This window comes from Merops nubicus, unplaced genomic scaffold (assembly GCF_000691845.1).
Source record: "Merops nubicus isolate BGI_N331 unplaced genomic scaffold, ASM69184v1 scaffold8015, whole genome shotgun sequence".
Taxonomy (NCBI): domain Eukaryota; kingdom Metazoa; phylum Chordata; class Aves; order Coraciiformes; family Meropidae; genus Merops; species Merops nubicus.
Window position 1 is genome coordinate 2,177 of NW_008610187.1, and position 12,404 is coordinate 14,580.

General features: G+C 37.4%; 1 protein-coding gene across 1 annotated transcript; it reads right to left on the reverse strand.

The window, feature by feature from the left end:
- Positions 1–450: 450 nt before the first annotated feature.
- Positions 451–10,750, reverse strand: SFT2D1 (SFT2 domain containing 1; the record flags this gene model as incomplete). The annotated part of the gene is made up of 7 exons (XM_008940822.1): positions 451–490; positions 2,670–2,699; positions 4,039–4,097; positions 4,836–4,871; positions 6,880–6,961; positions 8,103–8,185; positions 10,664–10,750. Coding segments are annotated over 7 exons (417 nt in total), but the record flags the coding sequence as incomplete, so codon positions are not given.
- Between the last annotated feature and the right edge of the window lie 1,654 nt (positions 10,751–12,404).

Below are 12,404 nucleotides of genomic sequence, written 5' to 3' on the forward strand. Positions count from 1 at the left end.
CCAAATCTTTACAACATTTATAAAACAGTCTTTGGAAAAGCATACTATGAATAATACACAAACATAAATGCCACATTGCAAATTTTAGACAGAACTGTAAATGAAATCTTTATGCATATTTCCCAGATCTTAGTGGCTTGCCTCCACTGGGGAATAAATTGTTACTGGATGCAAGGTAGCTGTAAGATTGCTCTGCACAAAGTATTTAAATGTACTTTGTTAAAGGCAAGCCTAAAAGTTCCAGGGTAAACACAAATGGTTCACCCAATTTTTTTTTTTTTTTTTTAAAAGTGTTTCTAGTAAAAATCATGTAATCCCCCAAATGGAAAAGGCAAGGAAAACACTAAATTGTTACTGGGTATTTCATGAGTGGAAAAGTATCATTTTCCAGGCAAAACTCACAGAGGAATAGAAGTTGGCTCTTAAAGTGTACAGTGGTTCCTTTTTAATTTACCCTAGACAGGATGAGAAGCATTTAATCACAGCATCCCTTAAAAGAAGAAAAAAAAAGTCAGTTAAGATGTATATAAAGAAAATAACAAATATATCAACCATTCCATACTTAAAAATACTACATAAACTAAAGACAAAACCCAGAAGTTCACCAAATACAGAACTTAACAGCCATCGTTGAGCCCATCTGCAGCAGCAGCTGAAGCTCAGGCCTGCCCGTATTGTCTGAGTCTTGCACCACACTGCTGACATTCAAACACGTGCTAAAGTGCAGACAGTGCTAGAAACTGTTCTGCAGCACTCACCTGGTGGCCTAGCCTAGCTGAAAGGCACATTTCACAAAGGCTGGCCAGCAAGGGCAGGGCTGAGGAGCCAACCCAACCAGCCAAGCACAGGTGCTTTGAGTCCAAGCCACGTGGGAGCTGGACCATCACACTGCAGGGAAAAAAGCCCAGGCTGAAGGGCTTAAAGGGCACGTACTGGCAGTGCAGGATGGAGAGCTAGCCCTATGGTTTGAAAGGTCTGAAGTGGTCTGTTTCTGTAACCAACAATAAACAAACTATTTTATGACTATTCTGCATAGGTCACATTTTATTCTCCTTGAGCTTTCATTTTTTTCAAAACCATAACAACTTAAGCAGTGAACTAAACAACAGTATTCTGTTGTTAGTCAATTTGAAAAATGAAGAAAAATACTATCAATGACTCCTTAAAAGCATTCTATGTAGGGCTTTTTGTTGTTGTTTGGGTTTTTTTCCAAGCCAGCAGAAGAGGCACAATTAAATAACACAAACCCACAAACAAGTTTTTAAGAGTACACCATTAACAGAGTTAAATCAAGTAACGATCATTTTGTTGAAATCAAGAAGAATGTGTACTTAAAACAAGTAACATAATACTGTTCTCTGGCACTTAGCATGGTTTAGATCACTATTTATGTAAGAAAAGCAGCCTATACAAGATATTTATGACAGCACTCCACATAAATAACTCAATCCCTAAAGAAACCACTGTACTACTAAAAGCAGCCTGTGTAAAGTTTAGTTCCTTGGCTCATAAAATCTAAGAGACAAATGAAACCAAAGAAATTGAATGCTGCATATAACCTAATGTGTTTCTGCCCCGAACTTAAAAGTTACTGTTGGTAGGAAAGACAAGACCAGTGACTAGCAGCTCAACTTGTTCTCTGTACAGAGCAGAACATTTAAAAAAAAAAAAAAGAAAGAAAAAAGTGACTGAGACTGTCAGAGGGCCCCAAGAACTGTAAGAACTCAGAACACTACTTTTGACTCGGTTAGCTTGAGATGCCAGAAATAGTAAGATGATAATTTGAAGCCTGAGTTCAGTTAAAGTATTTAATCCATCGCAATTATTAACTAATCTCTTTTTAAAAATCCCAACACCTTTATTTGGCTTAATCCTTCCTAGATCAAATCTGAAACTTCAAAAAAAAAAAATAAAAATCTGTAGTATAGGTTTTTCAGCTAAGTTACAGAAACACTACAGGAAGCTATCAGAAAAAAGGGATACACAATACTTGGTGGTTCCCCCCTGCTTCTCCTTCTACTAGGAGAGAAAATCTCATTAAGAACTATATAGACATGGAAGCACTTTTTTTTAAAAAAATAAAACACCACACTGCTGGAGGACTAAACTACATATTATATGAAACATTATGGAAAAAATATATTCTTCTGTTTATTTGCATGTGGTTTCACTATGTGTTTGGCTAGTTTTCCTTCCCTTTTTGTACACACAAGTGTGGGAAGAAAGAGAGAAGCTTGCCAAAATGAAAATTAAGACAAAGGGTTGCCTTTGTCTCTCCTAAAAATGGAGGAATTCAGAAGCAGACTTAGCAGCTGAAACTATGCTTATTTGTTTGCTTTTAACTAAGACCTCAGATCCACCTTCAATTTTGGTATTGGAAAAGACACTATGGCATCAATGTATTTTTACATCACTGGAAAATTTAAATAAAACCTCAATTTATTTTCAGTGATGAAAAACAGAATGAAATTTAACAAAGAATTACTATGCACTTGTATTTAAGGCTTATATTAAGCATTACTTTGAGTTCAGTGATGTCACTTGCTACAAATGAAAAGGCAAGGGTGTGGGTTATATTTTTTCACATACTGAATTAAAGGGCTTCTTGTCCCTCCCTAGCATAAAGACAACTGATTTTTGCCAAGATGGAAGTTGTTATGCAGACTCACCTTGCAAAAGGAATATATGACAGACTATACCTGAAAAAAGAGAGAGAAGTATATTTGACAATGTTTATGTCTCTCCTAGAGCCAAATTATTTCACTTGTAGTCCAGCACCAATAAAATCAACCTGTTGTAACAAAATTTTAAACAAGGCTACCTACCCCAATTTAATGCTTACCTGTAAAAAGATGAAACAGTTAGACAAGAACTAACCATAATGCCAAGGATTTTATGGTTTACTTTTTCTTGGTTTTATTTATTATATAGTTCAAAACTTCTATTGCATGCAAACTTAATAAAAGATTTACTACAGACAGATTCAAAAGGAATGCAGATTTCTGGGAAAACTGTATTCTTCAGGATGATAGAGACAACTTTTTCCAGCTTAAAAACCAATATACATTACTATGCAAATGTACAGCTAGCCATATTATTTATGTACCTCTATATAGGGATCTGTGCTGTAGTATGAATAATAGACCACAACTGCAACGCTCAAAACAATTGAGAATTCTCCTATCCTCTGAAACTTCCTTCTCACAAGCTTCCAGCCCATCCTGACCAAGTTTTAGGGCACTTAAACGTGAAGCTGTGTACTGTAAACGTGCAGAACACAGTCCAAGTCAGCAATGTTCCCTCTGTAAAGCATCAAGCATTTACCTGGGTGCAGCACGATGCCCAGCAGTCCCTATCCTGAACAAATGGTTATTTGTCCTCGGATCCAAGTTCAGTACAGACACTGTGTATTCAGGGCAAGTTCAAACAAGAACTGTGGTCACCTTGGGTGGCCTAAGAGTGAGTACCAAGTCATTCACCTGGGACGAGGAGACCAAGTATGCTCAGTTGTATCTCCATGGAGAATGCAGTAACTTCCAAAACTTCTGCCAGGCTTGCAAGCATTCCCAAGCCCAGCCCTTGAGCGCATCTGGATGGTCATCACAGTGCTTGCTGCACTGAATTTACCCTCCCAGTGCTGCTCAATATTCTTGTGGCAGGACACACCTTATGAAAACGTTATTTAGATCCTTTCACTTCATAAATGAAAATTGAGTTAGGACTCAAAAAAAAAGATAATCTGAAGAGACGTGAAAGTAACCATATTTTCACATAAAACAGAAAAAAAAGCATGATTTTTTTTTTGCATATATAATCCTTTAATAATGCTTCAGCTAAGTTCACATATTGCAGAGCATACCTAAAATTACCATTTTTGCAAGATGATTGCATATAGATTTTGCTGAAGTTACACAACCTAGCTTAGAAAAACAGACTGAAGCATACTTATGTTATGTGAAGTGTGTGTATATATATAGGTTTAAATCATGCGAGTGTAGGAGCAGGGAGAAGAAATTAAAATGAATTTTAAAATCTTACCAGGTCATTGCCAAGAACTGCAATATGCAGAATAACATCGCCAAACCTTTTTTCTTCCACTAAGTAAAAAAAAGCAAATATTGGAAGTTAATTCATTTTGCACCAATCTATACTGCAGAGAATTTGGAGTCTTTTCAGTCAAAAATTGAGTTAACCAATGATGCCTGAATTTCCTTGTCTGAATTTGCTACTCCTTTCCAATCTTAACACATTTTATTAATTTTATCTGTCACTCCATTAGCATCAGGCTATGAAAACCTTCTCTAGCTTTGAAACAGCATTGATGCTGACACTTTCACTTTTATTTCTGACATTGTACTTCTGCAAATATGGGAGTTCACTTCAGCTCCATATTATACTTCTCTGGAACATACCTACAGCCAGTTTTTTAATCAAGGTGACTGAAGGTACTTGTTCTGTCTCTATCTTAATATTCTGTACCCATGGTTTCTGAAGACCACTGCATATTCTCTCACATTTTGCGACATAAGCAGATGTTGCTAAAATGAAAGTGTATCTTAACTTGCTTTTCTTAATCCAGTTCTTATTGCAGAGGTCTGCAGACTGAACTGATGATCTATATTTTGTACTCTCATCTACATCACGTGCAGGTGGAAGGCTGCATTTGCTTTGTAGCCAACAGGTTCACCACTCTATCTAAACTGAACTATAGTTGAAAACAAAAACACCACACACAAACTCATCTTTCCTCAACAACTGAACTGCATGTTAAAGGCATAATACAATTAATAAACTAACCAGATTGCTCTTTAGAGGAATCAAATATTCTCACTTACCCAGAATACAGCACAGAGAGTCAATACTAGACAAAGCTGGGGGAAGATGAAAGGAGAGACAAAAAAAAGAAAACCATGAACACTGAAATACAGAACAAACAACAAAGCAAATACAGTAACAGTTCTTCAGTGGAGAAGCAGCATTTTCAGACCTGAATCATGAAACAAGCAGAGCCAAAGGCTGTCACATAGTGACTATATCCTGAACTTCATGTAAAGTGGTGCTTTCCAAAGCACAGTACAATGTCCCAGCCCTTCTGGCTGTGGAGCACAAGTCTCAGAGGACGATGCGTGAAGTGACGTCAGGAACAGGGACGTGTATAACCAGGCTCCATAACCTTATGTGTTAGGTCTATTAAGAGATGGGCTTAGGCAATAAAGCTTGTTTGAAAGCAACCAAGTAGTCTGGGAACTCCTATTCTACTATTTCAGCATACAGTATCATTTTGGAGCTAGCATTTGTAACATCAACATCTGTCAAGAAAGGTATGTGCATTGCTATGAACGACCCATTATTAAAAATACTCAATTCATAATCACAGTGTTTGGCAAACACAGGCTCTGCTGCTTCTGCCCGTGTTTCTTCATCTTCTGACAGTAGAAGAGCCCACTAGGGAGCAGCTGCCTCACACAGTGAAAAAGCTCACAGCAGGCTTTATTCCAGCCATGTACACATCTTTGATGGAACATTACGACGATACAGTTTACAATGCCAAATTAATCACACCACTTGTGCAAGCTCAACCACCACTTTGAACTTTTCCACTAAATGTCATCTGACTCCCTCCATTTGCCATTACACATAGTAGAAAACAGAATGAAACTAATTTTCACTGAAAGAAATTTCTTGGTGTTTTATTGAAAGAAATAAAAACACTCTTGAAGCTTTTTTGTCATCTTTTTGTCACTATGTCTGAGGACAGTGAACAACAGGATCACCAGAGCAAGTAATTTTTTGTGCTGTCTGTCTTAGTGTCTGGGTTAGGCCCTCAAATTAAACAGGAAAAAGCCCACAGCTGGGAAGTGTTGGAGAATTCATGCTCAGCAAACACAGACTCCAGAGAGCTGGAGATATTCTTGGATATTCTTACAGCTTATCTGTGAAGCATATCTCCTCTAGGACTTTAACAAAGCTTGGAGTCCAAGCAAGCATCAAGTCACGTCTCTGAAAGATGTGGGCAAATGTGAGCTTCTCAAATGAGATGATTTTTTGTGGTTGCATGAGAAAGAATATGCAACCCACATGACAGCCATCCAGAAAGAATTCATGAAGGGTTTCTTATCCATATCAGCTGTAATTAACTAGAAAATAAAGTTATATGATAGGGAGAATAGGACAGCCAACTACATTTCAAAAAAGTTGAAACCAATCAGGAGGAATGAGAGAGAAAATGAGTACAAAACAGCACCAACAAGGGCAGGAACTTGTTTTTAACTACCTAATATACAGTGAGTGTTGGGACAGGAATTCTGAGATTGGGGGTGTGGTTGTGTTTTCCATCCTCCTGGAAGAAGGAAGGATGGTCATAGAAGTAAAGGAGCCACAGACCTCACAATGGAGGATTGTAAAGCTGAACATGTGACTTCCCTGACTTTGAGGAAAGAAATCCATTTTCTCCATTGCTCTGAAAGTGCTGAACCACTCTGATCTGTACAGAGCTGCAGCCAACAAACAACTGTCAAGCTAGACTTAGTGACCACTGACTTTTCATGGTAGCTGAGAAATGTCTCTAGCCTTGTTCTTGAAGAAATTGCTCTAGAAAATAAATTTTAAATAATGAACCTAATTTTAGCATTTAGTAAGATCTATTTAGTAAAGAACATTTTACTCTAGGTGATTAATTTAAAAAGTCATAAGCAACAAAAACACAGCCTCATAGAAAGGAGTAAGATAATCTTTCTGATATACAGAGATAATCAGCTTGACTCTTAGTATGACAAAGAGGTGGACTGAGAAGTAAGCTCCCTTTAGTAAAGCCTCAAATTTAGCTCTGAGGCTAAAGGAAAACTTTTTAGCAAAACGAAGTAAAGATAGTGTATTTACCAACATCACAACTGTAGCTATTAATCTTTTTGGATCAAACATTGCTTTCAGTTGCTTCAGTGGCCCCATCAGGAAACAGGTACTAACGGGAGGGAAAAAACAAAACAAGTGGTAAATCACTTTCAAATAAATATCTGTAAAAGACAACAGGCAATTAAACAGTTCCAATAGTTAGATCACTACAAAGTTTTAAAAAGGCATTTCAGTGTTTAGCAACAGAGACTGCACAGAATAAAAGGCAAAATTCACCATTAATTTAGCCCTGGAAGCAGCTTATGCATTGACTGACCCTTGGACATGAAAGTCTTTCCAAAACATTACCACTTGTAGCAGAGTGTTGTTAAGTTCAAGTCTACCGAGTGCTGAGGCTGCTTTAAGAGCCTACTTACCAGAACACAAAGGATACAAAGACTGAAACTCTGTAGAAAATTTCTGTTTAACAATAATCTTCCTACCCAGGCAGCATGCAGGTAGCTACAATCAAGATTACACAGAGGCTCTAACTCTTTGCCCAAAATCAGCAAGAAAAAAAAGACAAAGTTCAGCCATTTGTATTAATTCCTCCTGCTCTCTTCTGTTCTCTAGTTAACTTGAGGGGTGAACAAAAACCACCAGAAATGCTATGCTGTAAGCATCTTTTTCATGCAAAGAAACTTGATGTGAACTAAGAATTCACCACTGTACTAGTAATTATCTTGTGGTAGTCTGAAAGCTTTACTGCAGATCAGGAAACCTACTTTAGCTCCTTTTCTAGTTAATATTTATTTATATGAAATGCAATGATCAGTAGCAGGAAAGAGTTTGGTAAAGCCTGGTGAAGCACACAGCTTCTAAGACAGAAGAAATATGGGAATCCACATCCCAAGCAGTAAACTGAACCCATGGTCTTCCACAGCCAGATGTTCCTGCACCAGCAAGTTTATGTATATAGCCCTTTCTCTTTTTTTTTTCCTTAAGTTGCATAGAGGGCAAAAGTCCATATTACACAGAAAAAATGTTTTCCCAGTTCAACAGGAAAAAAATGTTCTAAATTCACAGCAATTTAAAAAATACCAAGAAAAAGTTAGTTTAATCTTGGCTCCTGGGCTATACAATTAAATTTAAAAAAAAAAAAAGACATGAAGAACTAGAATAAAAAGTTAGCTAGCTAGTAGAAAGATAAGGATGATGAAAATATGAAAGTATTACAAACTCTTCTAATAACAACAATTAAGAAACCATACCTGGCTAATGCAGCAATATTTCCCAAGGTGTAAAACAGTGCAAAAAGTTTGATTCCCTGTGGGAGCCATAGCAATGCTGTTCCCTATAAAAGATACATTAATTATATGGTTTTAATTAGTTAATTCAATTCACTTAGATTGTATAGACTATAAATATATTTTCAGACTACAAAGGATGTCATAGCAGAATACACTGTTCTCAGCTTTGTAGTAGTCAATATTCAGCATGCTTCTATTGCCACCTACTGGTAAAATAATGTGTTGATTTACTATATTTCAATGTTTTTACAACTAGGAAGGGTGGACTTATATTGTTTATAACACTTCCTTGTACTCTTTGCATTCTGACACTTTCAGTTCTGTTACAATGTCCCACTATGCGTCATACACCTTCACACACAAAGGATACAATGTCATAAAACCACACTAATACCCATCATCTCCTTTCTCCTCCAGTCAACCATCTGGACTCAGTGTGGACATACACTGAGACTGTAAAGAGAAATAGTTTAGAATTCTTACTTCCAGACATCTCTTAATTCTACTAAGCACAAAAAAAAATCCAAAGCCTTCTGCTGATCATGGTCCTTATGATGCTCAGGAAAAAATAAAGCCTAAACTAGAAAAAAAAATTGTTTTCATTTTGTTTAGGCTTTTAACTTTTTTTTTTTTTTAAAGCTGTGATGTGGACACTGTCAAAAGAAAAAATCAACTACATTGTATCCAATTGCAATTTCAGTGGAAATCTGCAGTGCCAGTTTGCAGAGACCACAGCACAACCAGTCATGGAAAGCTGCAAGAGAAGTGTGATCATGTTTGCAAGGAAAGCCTATGGACATTTTGCAAAGAGTAGATTAAAGAAAAAAAAAAAACCTGTGTAATTTTCACTAGCCAAGAACATAGTAAATATACCAAGCGGTCCATAAGCTGAAGCAGAAGTTGCTAGCTCTCAGCTTCACTACCTCCAAACTCTCCAAGACACAAGGTCCACAAACACACTAGCAGTTTTGACTCTTATCAAGCTCAAGGTAACTGAAAGAAGCCAAGATCCTCAAGCCTTTTATCTGTTGTTTCATTGTTTGACATCATGAGACACAGAATAGGCACAAAGATTAAATAACAGAAAAATAGCAGCAAAAAGAATGATGTTAACCTGTCCAGAAATAGATGTTAAAGCACAAACGTGGTGTGTACTTAAATCTGTGACTATGCAGGTTAAATATTACTTGTGGAAAAAAAAAAATTTCAAAAAATGAGTAGGGGAGACAACCAAATAATGCTTAAGCAACCTTAAAGATGAGATTCTCCAACCTAATCCTGAGCTCTCTCCCTAGAACTTGCCTCTTCTCTTAACACAAGCATCTGCCCAGAGTTTGTGTCACTGCACCTGGCATAAATATAATGAGCTAATTACCACTTACATAAGACCTCTCATAGGTAAGACCAGCATTGCTCTGGTTTACCTCTAGGTCTCAGGAACTCTAACCAACTGCAAGTTTTCATAATCAGAAACTTCCATTTGCAGAAGAATCCATCCAGTTGCTACCTCTAAGTAAGTGCCCCAAGCAATCAGTAAGCTGCTCCTCCACAGCTGCTTTTTCCTGTCATAAGTCTCCTTAGTTTAAAAACTTTTCAGGGTAAATGAAAGAGCACCAACAGTCATTTGAATAATGCCAAACCCAGAAACGCATGCACACAGGCCAAGTTTCTCCATTCTGCCACCCAAATGCATCAAGTCAAGGCAACCTCAACAAAAACAGCCAATGTCATTCATACACATTAGCCAAAGGCTGCTAACTAGCTTACATCAAAAGTCACACTCTGAGAAGAATCAACATCTTACTTAATAATAATTAAAAAGTAAAAAGACAGAAAGAAAAACCACAAAACCAGCAGTCTGGATACTTCCCAGTGATGTTTCACCTGCTTCTGGGACTTTCTATAGAGGTGAAGAACTGTTTTGTACTGAAAATTACCTGCATAGGATTTTGACAGATCAAATCAATCAACTTTTACCTTGCAGGCTTGAGCTTCCTGCCATCATCTCAAGTTCAAGAATGAGCAAATTATTTGCTGGTCATAAGATAACAGAAGTGCAGCAGATTTTTCAAGCGTCCATATGCTACCACAGTCGTCACCTATTGACCTGAGAGTGTGACAGGTTATGTCTGTGGTGTCTTCAGCCTTCAAACACCTTTCAATCTTCCCCCTCCTTTTCCCCTTTTATTGGGGAGATTAAAAATAAGATGGGTACACACTGAACAAGAGCAAAAGCTCTTTCCTAGTACACCATTCACATATCTAAACTAAAAATATAGCACATTTTGTCAGTGTTCAAATCTTTTGGTAAGAAATTTTATTATGCTACAATAAAAGTGCTGAATGGAAGCAAGATGGTCAAAATCATAATTTACAGAACATCCCCCACATGCTCATCATACACTTAATGTCCAATTATATTTACAGATGCATAATTTAACAATCACATATTAAGTATGAATATGAATGAGGTTCTACTGTAGAACATTAATAAGGTAAAAAAACCCAAGCACTTTACTTACAAGAATAGAACACACAATGCCAGCAACAAAACATATGGCAAACCATCTGACCCGAGTACCAAAGCTGAGTGTTGAGGCATCAAGGACCTTAACAGGAGGAGAGAAAAAAAATAAAATAAAATTTACAAACCCAGTTTTGACCAATCTGAAGGACATTTATATCAAGCAAATTTTTAGCCAGAAGCAATTACTTCACCTTGCTTAACCGTTGCTTGCCTATTAATACTTTCAGTTTACAAAAATTTTATTAGCAATGTGGAAACATATTTCCAAAGCAAACAAACAAGACAAAAGCTGTGAAGTATATCCTGGCACTCAAGCAATACTGCTCTGCTTTGAAACAGGCTTTCTTATTACCATGCAATTACAAGTGAAAATTCTCACAGTTGTACCAGAGCTAAAGAATGACTGGACCTCCCAGCAACCTGCAGAGGAACACATCTGTGTGTGCAGCACTGCACGTTCCCACAGACACTGCTGCTGTTCCCTGCCACTCCACAGGCTCCACTGTCCAGCCCAAGCATCCCTGGCAAGCATGAGGATTCTGGGTCAACCCCTGCTGCTCGAAGAGGGAAGGTGTGGGCAGACTAACACAGCTAACTTGCTGAAAGGGATCATTTCACTTCCTGCTTCTCCAGCGTGATTTTGGAACCTTCAAGACCCATTAATGAGCTGAGCTGGATGACAACGCATGAAGGGGGAGGAGAACGAGCATTCCTTCTGTTCTACGCTAGACTAATGAGCCAAACCAGATCAGCAAGGTGTCAGAAAAGCACCAGGGCTAATACAAGGAATGAGGCAGGGCCATATAGCTGGCAGAAGAAAAGTCCCTTTCAGCACAAGTGGCTTGTTAAGATATGCTCAGCTCATCTTGTCCACCCATGCTGCAAAAACAGCATATTTCAGCTTACTCCAGGTCACTAATATTAAACATAATTTCTATTCTAAACTGGTCTATTAAGTGAAGTGTTGCTTCAGCTTATATAAGATGACTACAAAAAAGCTAAATTTCCCTATATTGTTCAGATGGCAAAAGCAAACTTGCCCTCTTGTTATCTACTTTACAGATATTTTCAATCAAGTATTAGCCAAATATACAAGTTAGGGCTTTGTGTTTCTCCTACTCCTGAGAATTTTCTCTTTCAGGCAGTGGTGAGCAAATGAATGGAATTTGCTTATGCTCAGAACGATTTCACATCTGTACAAATGAAGACTCCACATCTAATTTAATTGAAAAGGGCCACATACAGGCATACATGTATGTGCTGTGATGAACCAGCATCTGAATGTATGTCAACAAGGAAGAGCATGGACTACTTTCTACCTATAAAAGAATTACCAACCTTGTTTAAGGGGTGTCAGAATACTAAACCAAATCTTTTACACTTGCATACTGTCCAAGCAGATACAGACAAGATACAATATTGTTCTGAATATTCCCTCCCCTTCTCTCCATTCAGGAGCTAAGAGAGAACTTCCCAAAGGTCAGAACATGCAGCTTACCTCGTTAGGTCCAACTCTTTATCCTTATGTATGCATTAAGAAATAGACAAAAACAGTAACTGAAAGATAGTTTAGTATTTGAAATCATATTTGATAGTTACATTCATGAATGTGTATCCACATAAGAAGTACAGGAAGAGCTGGTAAGACAACTGAAGACAGCCATTTGGAACATACTTGATGCTTATTCATGCAACTAAACACACATACAAAGTAAAAAAAAAAAATTCTATTACAT